The sequence below is a fragment of the Aulostomus chinensis genome, chromosome 15 (genome assembly GCF_037954235.1).
Source record: "Aulostomus chinensis isolate RoL2024-O1b breed Wild chromosome 15, RoL_Achi_v1.0, whole genome shotgun sequence".
NCBI classification, from domain to species: domain Eukaryota; kingdom Metazoa; phylum Chordata; class Actinopteri; order Syngnathiformes; family Aulostomidae; genus Aulostomus; species Aulostomus chinensis.
The window spans coordinates 17347114-17367763 of NC_141334.1; the positions used below are offsets into that span (position 1 = coordinate 17347114).

Consider the following 20650-nt stretch of genomic DNA (forward strand, 5'->3'; position numbering starts at 1 on the left):
CATGGGTATGAACTTTATTTGGTGTCCTCGTTGTGCGTCTGTCGTACATCATGTGTTCAGTAGTCCATGTATCTCTGGCTGGTACAGTGATGGTTAAAGGGACTCAGGTCCGATTCGTGCTTCACCATTTATTGAAAATTGTGAGCCTTTGCAAAAAAACAAAGTAGATGAGGTGCACCAGTTGGTACCAAGTTTATTCTCTCCTAGACTGCTAGCAGGTGCAGAAGAGTAGCAACACATCAGTTTTCACACCAAAGTGGCCTAACAGTTATTACAACTTCATTGGAATAAAATTAAAGCACTCTAAAGGTACCAACAGCAAAATTCCAGATTCTTAAGTCTTTATTACTCAATAAAACTGAGGAATGGTTTAGTTTCATTATACCCACATTAGGGTTGAACCAGCACTGTATGGGCAAATCAAGAAGAAAGAGGATGTGAAGATAAAAAAAAAAAACTGAAGCTTTGAGGACATGTTAGGAAATTAAGGTTTGGAATCACAGAATTTTTCTGCTGTACAATAAATTAAACCGTAGAAAAGCAGATTTGGGCTTAAATCTACACTTTAATTAAGACTGCCGTTTGGTGTCAGGATCATACAAGCAAATGAGAAATATACATTTACCCCTTATGGTAAATTGATTTTTATCTTTCAATTTAAATTTGTTAGCTCGATAAGATAAATTGATGAAGAAACGTCATTTAAACAGTATGCCTCAGGCTAAAGTAAGAACCACTGCCTTCCCGCCATTTTCCAATAAATAACATTTACATCATATTGCTTACATTCATTCACATCGCCAGCAGACAGAGGGACGTGACCCACAGTCTCTGGTTAGGAGAGGAAGGTTCGGACTGTGCCTTTCACCAGACCTCTACAGATCGGGCACTTCCTCAGTGATGGCGCACACTCCTTACACACCACCAGGTGTCCACATGGGATGAAGACGATGTTGACCTCTTTATCCATACACACTTTGCACGTGCGTTCCTCCTGCAGGCGCCGCAGCTGCTCCTCCATGGGAAGGTCTGTAAAGACAAACAGTTTCCCACCTTCAAACAAACCATACCAGTGTCAGTCCCCACCAATCCAGGTCTGAAATAACAGTTGAGATGAAACCAGCAGGTGTGTGAGTAAAACTGTAGACCGTATCCAGATGATGAAGGTACATCCTGGCTACAAAAACTGGTTTCACTTTTAAGTCCTTCAAACTGCATCCAAAAAGGCTCCATTTCTGTTTACATGTGAATGTACATCACTTGCACAACAGTTAAGGATATCCCTGCAGTTCCTCCTCACACTTACAGACAGGATAGACAAGTACAAGAAGCACATTTCAACATGGAACATCCTCATACCTGACAGATCCTGGCTTGGTGACGCAGCCTCGTTTGACTGTGCTGAAAATATCAGAGACAACCACTGGTCAGCTCAGGCTTTGGTAGGAGACTCAATGCGCTATTTAACTACAGTAGGATCACTGGATTTTCTGAATATCTCCGGGAAAGTTCTTCTGCATACACGGTGAATCGTTATATTAGCACCAAATATATCAGTTACATTCAACTCTTGCAGATTTGATCTTCTCATTCAACGTGGGACGGGTCCTATCAGATTAAATAGTGTAGTTAGATGTACCCATGAGATCTCTCAGCAAGTGGACGTCATTTTTCTGGATCCAGTTGCGGAAGACCTCAGCTGCAGCGTTGCCCTTGGTGAGGACGAGCTCGATGAGCCTGGCAGTTTGCTGCTGGGCTGATGTCTGAGCCAGAAGACCGCTGTACTCCTCAGCAGCTGCGGGTGGACAGAAGCCAAAGGGTTTCTCAAAGTTAGGGAATTAAACTGTGTGATGAGGGACTATAATTTGGGTGGTTCTAATTATATGGACATCCTATTTCAATGTCCTTTCAACAGATGAAGAAATTCTTTAAATCTGAGATTACAACAGACATACATAACACATTTTGCTCCCTTAAATGTTCCAACACTGGCTCGACACTCTTCAGACGCTGGATCAGTGCTGCCTGGTGTCTCTTCACAAAGGTGAAGCCATCTGAAAAAAGGGAAGCATCGAATCTTTAAAACAATTAACACTCGAGTTCATGGATCACTGTCATGGAGAGTTAAGACAGAGTCAGATCTCTACATCCACCATACCTGATGCCATCGCCTCGGCGAGCATCTCTCGCTCTTCTTCCCTCTTCTGGTCCTCAGCACTCAGCAGGTCTGACACCAGCTCCTGCACTGTTCTGTAGTTCTCTCCACTGGTCAGGATCTTGCTCTGAACTGTTTGCTTTACTAGACTGCGTTCAAATCCCATCTCTAGAGCTGATTTAATCACTGGAGTGTTCATCATGACCGCGTCCTCTGAGCGCTCGTCTCCTGGGCCGAGGTGAACCACTGAGAGGGACAGAACAGATCTGTTATCTCGACAGGACACAAAACAAGATGTAGCGGTTCAAAAACCATCACTTAACATTTCCAACTCACCGGGTGGATCCACAAACTCCCGGGAGTTGCTGTCTCCATTGGTTAAAAGCTGTTGGGGAAGAAAATAGAGTGTAAGCCTTTTTCTTTATCAACTTTAAATGTCAGCTTTTTAGACCAAGAGCTGCTAACCTGTTCAAACAGGCGAGGAAAACGAGCCTGAATCTGGTGAACGAAATCTTGCCCCTTCTCCTGCAGCAAATATTCACACCTGCAATCATCCAGGATAGAAGAAAAACATTCGTATTACCGTCTTCTCAACAAGTACTGAGACAATCACGTTTTCCCAGATTAAACAATATTTACCGAGGAAACCATTTGGCATGTTCCACCCAGGGATCATCTCCTGACTCCCAGCATCGCAGCCCTCCATCGCAGCAGAAACACTTGACATCATCATTACGACCTTGAGAAGAAAAAAAAAGAAGGATTTTACACTTAACCTTAAGACCTGAAACTGATCTTGCGTTTCTCATCTTTCGCTACCTGTTATGCTTGAAACCGGAAGTCTTAGTCTTAACCATTCGTATTTAGGTACAGTTGTAAGGATTTAAGAGATCGTGATATGGTGTGAGGTGGCAGCACGGTGGTGCAGTGGTCAGCACTGTCCCCTCACAGCAAGAAGGTTCAGGGTTCAAGTCCCAGCTCACGGGATCTTTCTGTGTGGAGTCTCCATGTTCTCCCTGTTCCTGTGTGGGTTCTCTCTGGTACTCCAGCTTCCTCCCACAGTCCAAAGACATCAAGAGGGGACGAGGCTGATTGATACTCTAAATTGACCGTAGGTGTGGCTGTGAGTGTGAATGGTTGTCTGTCTCTATGTGTTGGCCCTGTGATGGACTGGTGACCTGTCCAGGGTGAACCCCGCCTCTCCAGCCCCCCGTGACCCTTAACAGGAATAAGCGGAATAACATACGATTTCTCTCATGGGTGAGATTTAAAAAAAAAAAAAGAAAAAAAAGTTTTTCTTCTTTGTAGTGACGTGAAAGCGTAAAGAAGCTCCTAGGCACATTGTCAAATGAAAAAGATCTATAAACACCAGCACAGCTTGGCCTGAATGTCGGACTTGTTAGAGCCTCAACAACAATGGTAAGGTCAGCTTTCTGTAAACAAGTTACCAAAAAAGAAAAAAAAAAAGAAGCAATTTGTCTAAAGAAGCAAAATTTTAAAAAACAACCTTTTTGGGGGCGGTATTGTTTTCTGGTTGTCATCCTGCAAATGAAGACAACCAGCATCTAATGGTTTTGGTCGTTGTTTCTTTTCCTTCCTGACAGTTTTACAGAAATAACACACCTGGCTCTCAATGATTAACACTCATTTATGCTCAGAAGTTATTGGTTTACTTTGAGCACGAGGTGCTGAATGAACTACAGTGGGAGATGTGGTAACTCTCAGGTGGTTTGTCACATAAAAGCCATCATAAAACTATTGGCTACAGCTGTAATGACCCTATGTGGTCCTGGAAATTGCCCTCACCTACATAGTAGAAACCAGCTTTGGCGAGCTGGTCAGGCCGCACGGGGATACGAGACGGCCAGTTGACGAAGGTGGGCAGCCTCTCTTCGCTCTGCTGCATGGCGGGGTTGGACACGTTACTGAGCGCCAGAGCAGCAGCAGACAGCTGAGAAGTCAGCGCACCAGACGCAGCCCCTGCTGCTCCAGCGAGCGACACATTGTCAGCTCGGTCGCCGCGAACAAAACGACAGTTGGGATAATGCCTCTGGTGCTCGGATACCGCTCTGTCCCCTGGCTCCCAGTTACTCAACTGTAAATACAGAACAAGAAACTTTGGCATCTCTCATGTCCACTGGTCCATAAATAAACACCCTGACTGGTGTGTCCCTGCCCTGACACTCACTTGTCCTCCACAGCTGAAGCAGGCCACCCGGTCACCCTGTCCCAGGTAGTAGAAGCCTGCCTTGGCGAGCTCTGCAGGGGTGATGATGGAGAGAGTCCAGGAGTGGAAGGAGTCCAGCCGGTCCTGCTCTCTGCGCATGCTAGGGTTGTGGCACGTTGGTCTCTGGTGGGACATGTCTTCTACGCCACGAGAGGTAAGTGGGCTGGAGGGCGGCGGTGCAGAGAAGCCCATATTTAGGTACCCCACTGGCTCTTCACCTTGGCTTGCCGTTGGGTTTGGAGCAGCTGGGCCGGGACCAGGCAGCTAGAAATAAAACAGAATGCTAAATGTTAAGACCTGCCAGCGATAGCCTCGGATCCTTTATTCCAATGCAAGCTTGGAGCTGCATAGCAATGCATAAAGCATATATTGTGTCAGACAGGTGTTAATCTTACTGGTAAGGCTGGGGCGATGCGTAGAGGGGAGAAGGCGGAGTGAGAGGAGGAGAGCAGGTTGGCTGTAGACGGGAGGCTCTGGATAAAGGAGCAGGAAGGAGAGAGCTGTCTGTGCTTCTCTGTGGGACAATCTCCAGCCTGCCAGCCCTCTGCTGTCACGTTACACCGAAAACACTGCACTCTGTCACCAACACCAGTGTAGAACCAACCCGCCCTCGCCAGACTTCGCTCAGTGACTCCTGATGCTGGGAAACGAGCAAAGGTGGAGATGCGGAAGAGCTCTGCAAATGAAAAGAGCGCATCATTGCCACACTTTTTTTAGAGATTCAAACTGTTAAAAAAATAAAGGCAAATAAACAATACACAGAACTATTACCTGAGGAGTTATCATACTGCAGGTCAGGTGGAGGCCCGTTGCGACAGAGACCCATCAAGAAGGGATTGTTTTTGAGTTGAATAAGAGCTTCCATTTATTATATATATATATATATATTTTTTTTTTTTTTTTTGGGCTGAATATAGTAAAAGAGATGTCCTTCAAGGGGAGAGAGGTTTGAGAAAACCCTCGGTCATGTGCTCTCTCTCACATACAGACACACACACACAGACACACAGAGTAAAACAGAAAGTAGTGCGACATTTCAGGGGAAGAGGTGTTTAACTCAGATCAGGAAAAGGCTGAGAATGAGACTCATGCAGAGGAAATGAAACTACAAGATCAGAAATGGTGATCCTACACACACACACACACACACACACACACACACACACACACACACACACACACACACACACACACACACACACACTCTTAACTAAATCTGTCATTTTTACGCCTGGATACAAATAACCTCTTAACATTTACCTGCTGAAACTTCAAATACTTCAAAACAAAACAAAACCTGTGACTGTGTCAAACCTTACACACCTTGCGCTTTAAAAGAAAGGATGTCCTTCTTTAAATGATCTGATTTCAAGCAAAAACCAATGTTAAACTCTGGTCATATCATCCAGGATCTGTGTACGCCTCTTCTCTGATGTTTACCAGCGACATGTCGGACGCACTACCTTTACATTCAGACGTGAACAAATGATAACTGATCATGTGGAAGAACATAACGAATCAAACAAACTTCTCAGGCATGCATACACACTCACAGACCAAGGGATATGCAATCTCAAACCCCTCCCCCCATCTCAGACATCCCGTTTATAGGTGTCTAAGCTTCCATATTTGAAGAATTAGAACCCGATAAGAAAAATAGAATCCTCCTCTGGTACAGATAATTGAAACCTGACGTTGGTGGGACCTGTGGGATAAAGAAAAGCAAACGTTGACTGCGTTCATGAAAACTTTTACCTGGATAATCTTTAAAAATCAATCTAAGCCTTTGAATAAATCCGTGAATCGTTATCTAATATCCTGCATATGCATCCATACAAAATCGTATCACAATACTTCCTGGTGTTTTTTTATATCAACATATAAATGTTGATATAAAAAAACAGTAACACGCGAACAGTGATCCTTCAAAAAAAAAAGATTAGCTTAAAAACAAAACAAAAAAAACCTCACGTCTCATAATCTAGCCCCCCAATAAACACAAGGAAATGCTGCAAATGTCCTGATAATGTCCGAATACCGCTAAAACACCTAGAGCGGCGTTAAAAAAAGTGGAATGATTGCGAGGTTTTCCAACGATAAAGCAGAGGTATGATAGGGCACAGACGTAACCGACAACAGCAGTGTTCTGGTGACGTCAGGCACTTTTCCCAGCAGACACTCTGACCTGTCACAGCAGCGTAAACACAGGTGTAAATAACAACATTCACTACAACCCTGTTCCATGCAGCCGAGCCGGGGCTCTGGGATTGAGCGTGCAGGCTCAATACAATGGGTGTGGCACACTGAACAGAAGGTGACCATAATTAGCGTGATCAATTAAAGCGACATCTGTGGTCGCCCTGCAATAACAAGTCAAAACGACGATGGGAAAATTGCCTTTTAACGATTGTTGCCTGCTGATATCTTACAAAGGTAAATGAATTTAAAATACTGAATTAAAGTTCTGAAAGAACGATACCATCTTTTTTTTTAGATCCACGGTTGGATAAAAAGTTTGGTGGAGCTTATGTTACTCTAAGAATGAAAGTCACAAATATGTCAACTATTTTTTAAAAGATTGAATCCCTTGATGAGGAAATGAGGGCTTCAGATGACTTAACAAAAACCAGTTTTGCAGGTAAAGAGACAGCACATCCCAGAAAAGTAAGTCAATTCAAACTGGTCTGGAAACGTTTCAATTTCTTTATTTTCCCACTTTCTTACTCATTTTTTATGATGATCAAATGCAAAAAGGCGATTTCTCTGTTTAAATGAATTGTGAGCTATTTAAAAAAAAAAATTGTTCCCTTAACAATTTCATTGAATTTAAGTGTTTCTATGTTTGCTCTCTCTCTTATGATATATATCTATATATCTATATAGATATATATTTACAACAACTCGACAATTTCTGTCCTTTAAATGCACAAATATGACATATTCCACTGATTTTTCTCTCTGAAATACATGAAGGTACATTGTACAAACAATTTAAAAACGTAAAGTTAAGTGTTGATTGGGAGATTTCATGAAAAATAAACAGTATAGTACAAATATTTGAATTTATAACGGATGAATGTTTCCCGACAAGTTTCTAATCAGTCATACTTCCAGTCACATGTCTGTAACAGATGACGGTCATGACAATTCCGCATTACGGGTTAGCCACTGGCTTGATACGTGTGTGGAAAAGAATTTAATTTATTATTAGGACGTTACGGTTTTTAAGCCTTATTTTTTAACCCGCAGTTCACTAACACGCACAAAGAGACACAAACGCCTCCCAGCAGACACTTCCACAAAAAACAGCGGACATATTTTGCTAATGCTAATGTCTGCTAACGCTAACAACTTTACCCCTGCGTCGTCGATCTTATCAGAAGACAGGGATATTAAACTGTCTGCTTTCGGTGACTAAGATTATGATACCAAACATAGTGTACCGTGGCCTTTCCTGGACTGTGGGGTGACACACTCACCGTTCCCCTGTGTGGTCGATGTGGAAAGTCCCAGCTGCTTCTGAGTGACAGCCTACGTCAGTCTGGTTCCTCCGGCTGCTTCCGGTTAGCGGCGGAACGAAAAAAAAAAGAAAAGAACAACAACAAAAACAAAAAAAGCAGACAAATGTAAAACGGCAAGAAAACCCCTCCGTTTCTTTCGGTATCTCTTCGATAGAACTCTGCCAGTTCCCGTCAGAGTCCCATGAGATAAACTGTCATCGCATTTACAAAACTGCGTGCACAAAAAAAACCCCGTTTATCATCTCCCGGAATATTATTTTACATACCTTGATGCTAACACAGGAGGCTAGCCGTGTTCCAAAATAATACATGTCCTAGAGTGTAAGGATTAGATGTGCGTGTGCGTGTGTGTGTGTTTAATGACCCTAAAATACAGAATTAGGATGAAACACAACCTCAATTCAGTGTACGCTTCCAGCAAGCTGTCCTCTTGCACTGTGAGCATACTCAAAAATATCCAGCCTGTTTTAATACTTACTTAGTCACTAACAAATAATTCTAAAATATAACACAAATATATGTTATATAATTTTGTTAAAGCCTTATGTCTTATCAAACACTGAGACAGGTCAATACGAATAAAGCTAACCCTGATAATGTTCATAAGAAGAGCCATTACTTCAACCACACTGTTGTGAGAGTTTATGTTGTCTAAGATGACAGTGAAATAAAAACAACATAAATATAACAATCAAGCAGGATACTTACAAAACTTGTGTGTTGAAGTCCAGACGTTGTGTGAGTCTATGAACGCATCATTGAACGGTAGACTTTGGTATTTCCCAGGACTTTCTGCTTAACCCTCCCACTGTAAAATGAAAAATGAAGTACTATGACCCGTTAAGGGTTGTGTGTGTGTGTGTGTGTGGGGGGGGGGGGGGTGGAGCCTATCCCAGCAGCCTTCAGGTGAGAGGTGGAATTCGCCCTGGACAGGTCACCAGTCCATCACAGGACCAACATATAGAGACAGACAACCATTCACACTCACAGTCACACCTACAGTCAATTTAGAGTATCAATCAGCCTCGTCCCCTCTTGATGTCTTTGGACTGTGGGAGGAAGCTGGAGTACCAGAGAGAACCCACACAGGAACAAGGGAGAACATGGAGACTCCACACAGAAAGATCCTGTGATGGAGCCAGAGCTCGAAACTGGAACCTTCTTGCTGTGAGGCGACAGTGCTGACCACTGCACCACTGAGTTTGGTTAATTACAAAACATAATTACAGAACAAAAACCAGCACACAGCTCTTATATGGAGGGTGGAAATTCAGTGCCACTGAAGCTTTCTTTTTTTCATTAAAAAAAACATTATTGATTCTGAGGATACTCACTGAGAGCAATACTCTGTCGTATGGGTTCCCTGTGTTGATTTTAAAATAGTTATCAAATAGCAGCATCTCTGGAGAGTAAAATTGATACTAACTCAAAGGTGCAGTATAACGTATACATTGCAATAAAACGGCTTCAAACTGTAAAACGCCAAACTCTGGACCATATCAAATTCCGAAGAAAACGACGAGTGAAATTTAAATTTCAAAAACTTTGTAAAAAATGAATGCAACCACAATAGAGAATCAGCACATCACTACATCTAATTGTCAGGTATATTCAAATGTTTATTCAACAGAAACTCTTTTATAGTGATTACAGTGAGTAAGAAGAAATAAATTTATATAAAGCACATGCATACAAAGGTACAAAACAAGTCTGATTGCCTCCAAACTCTCTGTAAATAGGATAATAAGCATCACTATATGTTACATACATAGGGAGTGTCATGCATGCTACGATAAATAATAGGCAAGGTAGTGTGTTGCATTGGGTGCGTGAGCAATACTTCTTTTGTGGCTCTTTAATTTGGACAAGATTACAAAAAGGTGGCTCTTTATTTGGGATTACTGCAAATGAGGTCTTAACCTCATTGTAAGGGGTTTAAAAGCTGTTTCTTCTAAACTCAATTCAGATAAAAAATATAAAACCACTTGCAGAAAAAAAAAACGATTACATACTCATCATATACTTGAACTTGGATCTCCTCATACTGACATCTGATGATAGCAATGGCAGTTAGAACAAAATAAACCAACAACACGGCATCTGCAGTTAGTACATCTTTCGTAAACATGGACAACAGGATCCCGGGCTCCTGTGATGATCTCCAAATGCGTCTAAAGTAAATGTTTGAAACCCAGATTTCTTCTCTCTCACGTCTAAAAATGACTCTTGAGGTGAGGAAATCCTCAGCAAAAAAAAAAATGGATGCGCCAGCGAATGTCAAGGTCTTTACATTGAATGCTACATTTATAAACACACACATTTTGCAAATCTCCGCTCTGCATATCGAGTGTGTTCCTACTGCACAACATGAGACTCTGTTAGCAGGGACTAACTTACATACGTTACACTGAAAATCAAGAATTGATTTTCTTATAATTATGCAAAGTAAATGTACGACGAGTTCAGGACAAAGAATTGAATTTGAACCTCCATGAACTCCAAAAAACAAGATAACTAAAAAAGAAATTTGTGCTGCATTACACTCATTTTGTTGTGAGTTAATAAACACCTCCGCATAACCAAGGCAATACAAAATGTGTTTGTTTATGTTTTTATATATATATATATATATATATATATATATATATATATATATATAAAAATCAGCAGGTAAAAGTTAAAAAGAAACATACTTCAAAGCCAGTGAGTAATTGTGTAATGGTGATTCGGCTTCTCTCCTGTGTAATTTTAAATGTTACCAATCTTCCAGTTGACTTTCTTACTACAGGGGAATGAATTCATTCAAAGTTCATCTGAAAATTCAGAACATTCTAAAACAGCCAGGAGAAGCATCAAGTAGAGATGGTTTTGGAGTTGAAAACTGAGAACGTTACTGAGCTGTACATTCACTTGCCAGTATATTACACACAAATAGATGTGACAAATGCGTGATAACCCTCATTTCATAAAACTGGGATGGATAAAATAATAGGAACACGTCTCAGTGTAACTCTGCACAGTGGAAAAGCGCCACCAAATGATCATAAACATAATTCAACAAACGGACTTGATAAAAACTGAACATCATCACCGTTTGCTGCAGGGCTGTTGGATTAGACTCTGCAGAAGTGTCACCGAGGTGTACCTAATAAATTGGCAAGTGACTGTTTGTCTTTCTGTATTTAATCTGTGATGCCACCAAGCCGAGAAAACCTAAAGACGTGAAAAAGGATCTTGTTAGGAATGTATTAAGACAAAAGCTGGGAAAAATGATTTGTTTCATCGTTAATGGGGCCAACATTTCCATCTTTACTTCAGGGCCAGTGAGAAATGTATTAATACTAAAATCTCAACAATCTTCACATCCTGACAACTGTGACATCACCTTTTTAAGGCGGGGAGGACATAATAATATAACAACTGTACAATATATGGCAAACCAACAAAAACAACTTTATAAAGCTTATATTCCAACCTTGATTACACTTGGTATCTTGGTTAAAGCAAAGTGAGCTCATATCCTAAACATTTTAGACAAAAATAACTTGATAAGAGTGAGAATCTACGAACAGAATCGATCACAAGACTAGGTGTGGCAGGATTTCCTGGAGTTGTTATTGCGTTGCACTTTACTCGTGATCATTTACTGCAGATGTCCCCTTTGTCCCAACCCCAGTACTGTCATCTTAACCCAGTACTCCTGTACTACGCTGTGCTGTCCTGCCTTTGGCTATTTAGAAGCTTTGAAACAGATTCTTTTTTTTAATCTCCTAGTGTGACAACAAACAAGTGTATCCACCTTAACTTCACTCTGACAAATCAAAGGCAATCCGGGCTTTGCAGGGGCCCCACCAGGAGGGTTTTAATACTGTTTTCTGGCTTGTGAGCATTTCAACTTTCTAAAAGTTGATTCGTTGGTGTTTCTAATCTTTTACTGGTTCAAGCGCACGTCCTCCCCTCCTGCATCACTGCGCTTTAAATCCAGTCGAGGTAGTTCAGAACAAATATTTAGGGGCAATGCCAGATGTGAAATTGATTTTTAAACTAATTTTTGGAACCTTTTGTAGTGTTATTCTGTATCTATTGATCTCTGGCCCATGTTATGAAGAAGTAAACATGTGCTAAAATCAGCAATTACAGGCTGGATAGAGGTAGAAGCAGATTTTATGAGGATATTCAATGCTGCGTTTACGTAACGGCTACATGAAGACTTCCCAGGCTCAACTGTCACTGGGCTGTTTGCTGCAGTGAGCGCTTGCACTGTAAAACCCAAGTGGAGATAATAGTAACACAAATCCATTCTCTATAATTAACTGTGACACACTTCACCAGAGACATGGGGCAATCATCTGATGACTAAACAGACAGGAGTGTCATTATGATAAAAATGCTCCATCATGCGTCCTGTAAAACCAAACCCCAAAAAACAGAGGAGAATACCAGCATCTCACCACCGCCGGTCAGAGTCAGATTATTTCAATCCTCAGGGTGCAAGTAGTGTTAGGTATCCATTGCACAACAGTGGGTCATTCTCTCTGCTGTGTTGTTCTGTACCAGAATATTCTCAGTCGTTATGAAGACGTGAAGGCGGAGGAGGCGGCCGGTTGGGTTTATAGCCAGGTGAGCAGGCTGTCTCTGTCCATGTGTGAGCCGGAGAGGACGGTCTCCATGTCCATCAGAAGATCCGAACTTAAACCTTCAGGGATGCAGGGCATGAGCTCCTCGCCCTCAGACATCGGGAGCACAGGCATCGACTCCTGCATGGTTATCGAAGAGGTCTCGCCGGAATCACCTGAAAAGTCAGGGTGAAGAGAGTTGAACTCAAACACCGTGCTGAGGATCGAAGTGCCAGTCGTTCGCTAGCAGGAATGATGTTTATTTAAAAATATAAACAATGTGCTGCATGTTTTCTTTCTCTCATTTCTATTTAATATATAAAATAATCAGAGTCTGCATCATCTTGGGAAAAGATACAGTCTTGGCATGCAAGATAACGTCGGTACGCCGTCGGTACATGTAGATACTGGTCACTTTTCAAAAAATGATGGCGGTAGTGGCCCTGAGCGTAGTAGCTACAGGATATCAGCCCCGCCTCTTTTTGTTCATCATCTGTTCTTTACAATAGGATGGAAGCAATGTGGTTAGTATCTGATTTATGAGATTTTCCAAACGTTTTGGAACTTACGTTTTCAAATTCATAATCTTCATGTGTTTCTTTATACAGGTAATATTGACATAAAGTGATGGTTTTTGAAGTGAGGTACGAGGTAAGTTAAAGTATTAAGTGCTTCATTTGCAATAAATACTTACAAATCTCAGAGTAATTTGACTGCCACTGATCTTCATGTCTAAATATGCGTGAGTGCGTGTGTGTGCGTGCGTGTGTGTATTACCGGTGTCCATGTGATCCACGGAGCTCAACATGTGGTCAGATGTGCGTGGTAAGCTGCTGACACTCAGGCCACTGTCAGTACTCTCATTACGAGAGTGAGCGCTGCGCACACACACACACACACACACACACACACACACACACACACACACACACACACACACACACACACACACACACCATCATCATCATCATCATCATTGATGCATCATCTATATTTTAATGATGAAACTTGATGGCAGTAAAGTTAACAAGTAAATCAAGCCCACCCATTAAGTGTTGGTTCATGGTTCGGGGGTCTGATCCTGACATCCAGAGACGGGACAAGTGTCTGTGCATTCCTGTCATGGTCCATCCCACTAGGCATCTTGTTCCTTCCTGCTGCCTCCTACAACACAGACACTGGTGTGAACGTAAAACTCCAAAATGAAAAAAATAGCTTCAGCGGTGATAAATCTGCACAAAACACGGATGACAGCGTGATTTTAATAAAGCGCTCGACCAGGTTTTGGGATGTCACATCCAGGAAGAACTGCATTTAACCTCTGACCTGTGATGTCAGCTGCATCTGTTGTTTGCATCTGAGCCTTTCCTTTTCCTGTTGCTGCTGCATTGACATGCCAAGGAGGCTGGGGTTTATCTTCTGGGCTGGAAAATAAAAGAAATCATAAATGAACAGTTAGACATTCGAAGAATTATATATCCATGAGGTTGCAGCAATGTTCAAAACTTTTTTTTTTTAGAACTTTGCGATCTTTCTTATTTTCGTTGCCAAACAGCAACATGTGATGGTGGAACAAAAAGTTTCTCATTGACAAACAAGAATTGTCAATTCTGCAGACACAAATTTGATAGTGTGCTACCTAGACGCGGGTCGACCCATGAGGTGTTCTTATTTATGTGATCGATGTAGTACACCTCTCCCTCTGCAGTCACAGCCTGCTCCCAGCCTTCAGGCAGTGGACCTGAACAGCAGTGAAAGTACACAGTGAGAAGGCAAATGGTGGATGGAGTGCATGGAGTGTTGAGAAGAAGAAAAGTAAAAATCTGTCCCACGTCCTTGATGACTGTATGGTTTCTATTTCCTGGCTTCAAGTGTTTGTTACAGTGCACTAACCTGTGTGTGTCCTGCCTGAACGCGATCAATCGGATGAGGTACGGAGCTACGGCAAATGACACAAACATACCAGTGCGTTCTGGGGCAGGATAACTTACAGTAAAACACAGCTTGACTTGCCTCTGTTTCCTCTAATAAATGTATCACTGCGGCTACACTGAGTCTGAAACATACACAGACCAAACACGGATTCTGTAATTCAGTTTCACGACATCATCTAAAGCTTCTTGTAATATAAAATGTGTGTGTGTGTGTGTGTGTGTGTGTGTGTGTGCGCGCGCGCTGTTGCTGCTGTCAACTGTAAAGGTAGAAGGCTAATTTCTGAAACAAATAATTAACTTAAACATATTTCGTATTGTAGTACATGACTAGTTAAATAAAGACAAAAATAAAATAGTAAAATAAACAAAGTGGAGCACCCAGAGCGCTCTCTGCTGGACGTTACACCATTTTGAAATCCCCATAAAAAATGTTTCCTAGTTTATTAATATCCCAGCATGTTGGAAAACATACACGCCGATACAATGTATCCGTGATCCAAGGCTTGGAGTTGGCAGAGGGCTAACTGGAAGTAGCCAGCGCAGCGACGTCACCACATACATCACGGCAGCGATGAGCTTCGTGAGCCTTGTGAGAATCCATGACTAAACTCTGACTGCTGATCTTTTCTTTTCTTTTAAATATTCTAATTTCCAGTCATGCAGTTGGCCATTTCAAGTTAAGAGAAAACTGGTCTGCTTATGTTAAGGACTCGATGTAGCCAAAGTGTCAGAACTTGAGTTGCACCCACTATGTCGAGTCTATGAAGGCGTATTCGGGGAGACGGGAGAAAATGAGAGGCTGAGATTTTCTTCTGAGAAAAAAGTGGAAATCTGAAGGACAAAGTCAAGGTAAAATTTGTTGTTGTTTTTTTAATCATTTTGCATTTCAAGAATACCACCAATACCAGCTTGATACTAGTACTAACCTAATACTCTTTCTTAGTTTGTAGAGGTAGTCATATGCGCTGTTTTATAGCCTTAAAAAGTCGACTTTAATCTTGAAATGTCAAGTTTATTCCCGAAATTTCACCCTCCGTCTCACAATGCACACTAGAAAAAAAATTCTCCTGAATGAGCTTGATTTCATTCTTGACATTTCCACTTTTTTCTCGAAGAATGTAATGGGGAAAAAAAAAATTCTCTGCCTCTTTTTTTTCCTCATCTTTAGCCTCAATTCCCTGTCGTGCAAGTCTACTTTGGATAGCGCCTAGAGTTTTGAGTATCCCATAATTCTTAATACATGACAATAAATAAGCACCTCTAATTTCAACAACAGTAATCAAAGTTTTAATCCTCTACGATTATGACACTCAGGATTGTTTCATCAGGACTATGTTAAGTGTGATCAAATTTGATTGACAGAAGCGCAAAACAGCTCCAAGTAAGTGCACGACGTGAGCAGCGATTCAGAGATCTGGAACGAAGTTGGAATACAGCAGAGACAAAGACAAACAGGGAGTAGGCAGGGGGATGTCTGGGAGAGGACACGCCCAGCGCCCCAGTGCTGGCCCGCTGGACCTGAACAATGACAGCCAGGGCTGAGCTTCAGACCAGAACCAGAGGAGTGAAAGAGGAACAAATACCTGTCTCGGGGTTGATGTGTTGTGGTGACGTAGTGGGTGCTGGGTTGCTGAGGGAGTGGGCGTGGATCGGGGTGCCAGAGATAGGATGCTGGGTGGCAGCCGACTGAAGCTGCGAAAGTCGAGGGTCGTGCCAAGTGGTTGTTTTCTCCAGGTGACTGAAAACACACGACAAGTCTAAACAAATCTGTCTGTTAAACCAGAGTGAAGCACGCTTCGTCCCGACAGGCATTACCTGTACAACCAGATGTGCACGAACGCACACTCGCACAGTTTGCACTGTTGTGTGCGTGAGCTTTAGGCCACATGCACTCCTGAATGAAACTACACAGGTTGCAAAACTCGTTGGAAGTTTTGTTTGGATGGAACTGATTAGCTCTGAGTCTCGGTTATCTGGGTTGCTGCGCGTCCTCTCATTTAACGACATTTTCACACCTCCCTCCAACCCTCTTCTTTATTTCCAAAACATTTGAAAAGCACGAATGTTGCACATTTGTTCTCGTTTCTCCTAAATAAATATCAGTCTTTGGACTGATAACAATACGTTTTTAAAAAATGCCTCAGAGTGGGAATATGGGCCGCTAGCGATGGTGCGCTGATACAATGGATGATGATGTCAAGCTGGTGCATTCAGACCTGTTCATACCTCTCCACACAGAATAAGCATTTATTTTAGTAGACTTTAGGAAAGTGGTAAGGATATTTATCCCTCCTGCAAACATTCATGCATCCACACCAAGAGAGGAAGATGCGGGCTGATCACTCAGGAGCAGAAATCTTACTTGAGGAAGTAACGTTGGCCGGTAGGTGTTTTGGCCATCTCCCAGCCGTGGGGGAGGGGCACATCGTCAGGTATGATAGGTGTCGCCGCTACATCTGCTGCTTGAGTGGAGAGGGAATTGACTGGAAGGGAGGCAGGGGAGGAGTGAGCACGGACGTGATGGGGAGTGAGGGCGCCGCACACACCTCCGTCCGAACTGGCCTGACGAGAAATAGAGGAGGTTGAGTAACGATGGCGTGATGATCCATCGAGCAAGAAGAGATAACAAATCAGGAGGAGGAAAGTCTACCAGAGGTGGTCCAGACTTAAGTCTCTCCCAAATCTATATTTGCATGTTTTTAGGAAAACTTTCATTCATTATTCCAAAGAGTTTTTACTGCTGGCAGCTAAGGATTATCGGCAGAATCATCCGACAAATTAGAACATGACCTGCTGAAATTCTCAAAAAGGATGAAGGTGAAATATTTGTAAAAGAAAAAAAGAAAGAAGAAGAAGCTTGTCTCCAAACATCATTTTAAATCAAACATCGTATTGGCTACAGATTTAAGAAACCAAATGTTTGATACAGCCCCTCACAAAAATCACTCCATCATCATTGGAAAAACACTTCCAATGGGAACGCTTGTTTAAAAACTAACATTTCCTGTAATATTGCAGTATCACTCCAAATAATCCCAATGAGAAATGTTTTTCCCAAATTGTGCAGCTCTTCTCTGAGCCAGGGTTCTTTAAAATAACTCCCAAGACCAACATCTTATTCAGGATCAAATTTAGGCGGCGAGACACTCGGTGATCAAAACACGACTCCGACAAGTGGTAGGATAGCAGGAGACGGTCAGGGATGGGACCCTGGTCGGAATTATTCTCTTAGCCTTTAGCATTATTTACCTGAAGGTCCCAGAGTCTCTGTCTCTGCATGGAGACATTTATTTTTATCAGTTCAAAGCTAATGATGGCATTCAACAGTTGTCAGTTTGCACACCATAAATGAATTAGATCACTAATTCAGTTTGGAGCTGCATTGATTTCCAGTTATGGATCATGACTTAACTGTTATATATTATATACCATATAACTATTAACATTATAACTTTAGGGTTTGTAATACTAAAACACCAAGGATCTGCTTGTCACTTCAGAGGAATCGAAGCTTGTCTTTGACATGAATGATAACCCGTTAACTAATTGATCGGTTCTGATTTCAACTGATGTCTGTATAACAACAAATGTTGATTTCATATTAGAGCTGAGCTACTGAGCCTACATCCTCGGTCTCATCTCACACCGTCACCATCATAGAGCTCACATCTGTCAGCACCACTAGTCTGTCAAGGAGCCTGGAGGAATTCAAGTTTGTTGAATATCGCTCGTATTACTTGTCTGGAGTGGCCCCGGGGGTCCGGCTGCCTGAAGAAGGAGTCGGGGAGCTTCCTCATCCTCATGGGCAGAGAGGCCGGCTGTTTGGCCGCCTTGCTGGGGTTCATCACCGCGCTGAAGAGGGCCTCCAGCTCCGTCTGCGAGTCCCCGCGGACGTGCACGATCTGCTGTCCAGCCGGAGGCGCGCCGCGGTGCGCGTCCATGTCGCCAAAAGTTTAGTGTCGCAAGGAAATCTGTCGAAAAGTTCAAGCACAACAAACCAACGGTGAATACTAATCGGTACGAGGGCGTGAAGAAGAGATGCGTGTGAGAGCTGCTGGAGTTACATGATCGGATTTGTTTACACTGCTTGACCCCCCCCCCCCACCTCCTCCCCACCCCCCACCCCATTTGAACTTTTGTGTCGTCTGTTTTAAGCTGGGAAATCTCGGAAGTTCATCCGACTGAAAAACAACCGTGGCCGGCTGGAGAAACCGAAACGGTGACGTTTAAATCCAAGACGATAATCAATGTGATCAGAGTACAACACGTTACATGCCTCCCACATACCTTCCAGCAGACAGACCGTTTCCTCTCTCTCCCCCTCTCTCTCTCTCTCCCCCACTCTCTCTCTCTCTCTCACCCTCTCTCACGCTCTCTCTCTCTCTCTCTTTGGAGTCCAGCAGGGAAAATAACTTGGAGCCGGAAAAACTCTCCGCCGCGACACCGACTTCCGATGTAAACGGTCAACCGAGAGCCGCGTAGAGTTAAAAGATAATTGAAGGAGGGAAAAGTGATCTCAGCGAGACCCCCAAACTTTTTTTCCACATCCACAGTTGAGTCCAGATTCATGTGATAGTGCGGAGGGGCGGGGTTGCAGGCTTTAAAGCTGCCGCAGTTGCAGAGGACACATTTCACTCTGAGGACACCACGGCTGCCAGCCAGTAAGAGCGAAATGATTCTTGTTCGTGATCTTAATTTTTTTTACGAACATAAGAAAATCGTGTGATCTGTCTTTAATTGTCTCAAAATAACAAGAGCCAGTGACTCCTTCCATCCACAGAGGACACAGGAGGGGAGGAAGGAGCTGCTGTGCTGAAGTCATCTGGGTTTACAGGGTCGGATTTTGGGGGGCTGGGGAGGAGATACTGGGAAGTTGCTCTGAGAAAACATCCGCCCTAGATGAGGCCAAGCCAGCCAGAGCCTGTTTGTCCATGTCGGCACAGTCACCGAGTCTCGGCCCTCTAGTGGAAAACATGCGAGCTGGAGCTCAGCTGGCAAACAGATTGAATTGAAGAAAAATGTCTAAGTGGTCAATTCTCCTCGGTGCAGCGTTCACGTCTCCAGCCACCGGCCAGGAGAACATGAGGACACAGAACGTCTTGCGAAGTCATGTTTCAACTCACCAAAAAGATGAATGTAAATACTAAGTGGATGAACTTGCAAAGGATATCATCACCTTCTCAGAATAATTGCCTATGTCATTTTTTGACAATTTCTTTTGTCAATTCCTTTTTTTGTGTGTTTTCTGAAAAACTTGGGGAAAAAATGACTTGGTAATTGTTTTAAGAGGGCGACGATATGCAATAAGCGATGCTTGAAGTTGAATTCACTGGGTGAAATATGTCATTTCTCATCTGCATAAAAGATGAATTGTCCACCACTTTAATAAAGGGCCTCGTCCTGAATGTGTTGATCTAATCAGATGTGTGAAGCCCAGTTGCGCTCATGCTCATGTTTAATTTGACTTTGTGCTGTTTGCATTCCCCCCCCCCATTGCCTCTGATGTTTCCACACCACATGAATTTGCCCGAGTGTGACTGATAAAGTGTGTGTGTACGTGAGTGTGTGTGTGTGTGTGTGTGTGTGTCCTATCTGTATCCACCAGGGAGTTGCATAAGTGAGGGTGAGGGAAAGAGCAGCAGCCCTGCACACCCAGAAACCATGTCGTCAGATGGTACCGTTGTGCTTTTGTAGAATATATACAGTACATACATATATATAATTGAAGTCCAAGACTCAGCTTGGAACTGGTCCATAGTAAAAACACAGTTAGCATAGCTTAGCATAAAGAAGGAGCAGCCTTAGTCGTCACAACAAAGCAAGAATTTCAACATGCCGTGTTGTAAAAATGCCAGTTTACATTGTACATGCTTCATTCTGGTGACTGAGCTGCAGCCGATTTTTATGCTTATATATGCTAACTTTTTATTAAACTGCTACCTCTCCATGTTCAAGGTTCTGCCTCATCTAGCTGGTGAGGGAATCAAAAGCATTTCAAAATAAGAGAGGGACTGGAATCTGTATTCACCCGTCAATACACCACTTACACTGTAAGATGTGTTCATGTGAGGTGCACTCGCCATCAGAAGGTGACAATATCATTTCTTGTATGAATTTTATCATATGTTTCATATATTTTAATGTATTTTCCCCCACCACTTGTACTGGATCAAGCATAAATGTTCTGTAATACAGAC

At 42.7% G+C, this 20650-nt stretch overlaps 2 protein-coding genes across 6 annotated transcripts; both read right to left on the reverse strand.

The window, feature by feature from the left end:
• Positions 1-113: 113 nt before the first annotated feature.
• birc2 (baculoviral IAP repeat containing 2) lies at positions 114-8749 on the reverse strand. Of its 4 annotated transcripts, none has more exons than XM_086226322.1 (14): positions 8612-8749; positions 7862-7936; positions 5154-6087; positions 4778-5058; positions 4344-4646; positions 3962-4250; positions 2795-2894; positions 2621-2699; positions 2492-2540; positions 2159-2401; positions 1956-2054; positions 1640-1795; positions 1360-1401; positions 114-1029 (listed from the first exon to the last, which is right to left on the reverse strand). In XM_086226322.1, exons 3-14 carry the CDS (start codon positions 5245-5247, stop codon positions 836-838), a joined length of 1929 nt encoding a protein of 642 aa, XP_086082448.1. In that variant the 5' UTR covers positions 5248-6087; positions 7862-7936; positions 8612-8749; the 3' UTR covers positions 114-835. The 4 variants fall into 4 exon arrangements, with proteins under 4 accessions (XP_086082448.1, XP_086082450.1, XP_086082449.1 ...); XM_086226324.1 differs by having other exon boundaries at positions 7826-7936; XM_086226323.1 differs by having other exon boundaries at positions 7862-7939; positions 8612-8743.
• A 749-nt stretch (positions 8750-9498) lies between these two features.
• Positions 9499-19022, reverse strand: LOC147248974 (transcriptional coactivator YAP1-like). Of its 2 annotated transcripts, XM_086227121.1 has the most exons (9): positions 18741-19022; positions 18191-18424; positions 16816-17015; positions 16037-16191; positions 14159-14260; positions 13846-13943; positions 13565-13683; positions 13297-13397; positions 9499-12695 (listed from the first exon to the last, which is right to left on the reverse strand). In XM_086227121.1, the coding sequence occupies exons 2-9, from the start codon at positions 18392-18394 to the stop codon at positions 12514-12516; spliced, it is 1161 nt and encodes a 386-aa protein (XP_086083247.1). In that variant the 5' UTR covers positions 18395-18424; positions 18741-19022; the 3' UTR covers positions 9499-12513. The 2 variants fall into 2 exon arrangements, with proteins under 2 accessions (XP_086083247.1, XP_086083248.1); XM_086227122.1 differs by lacking the exon at positions 14159-14260 and having other exon boundaries at positions 18741-19021.
• Between the last annotated feature and the right edge of the window lie 1628 nt (positions 19023-20650).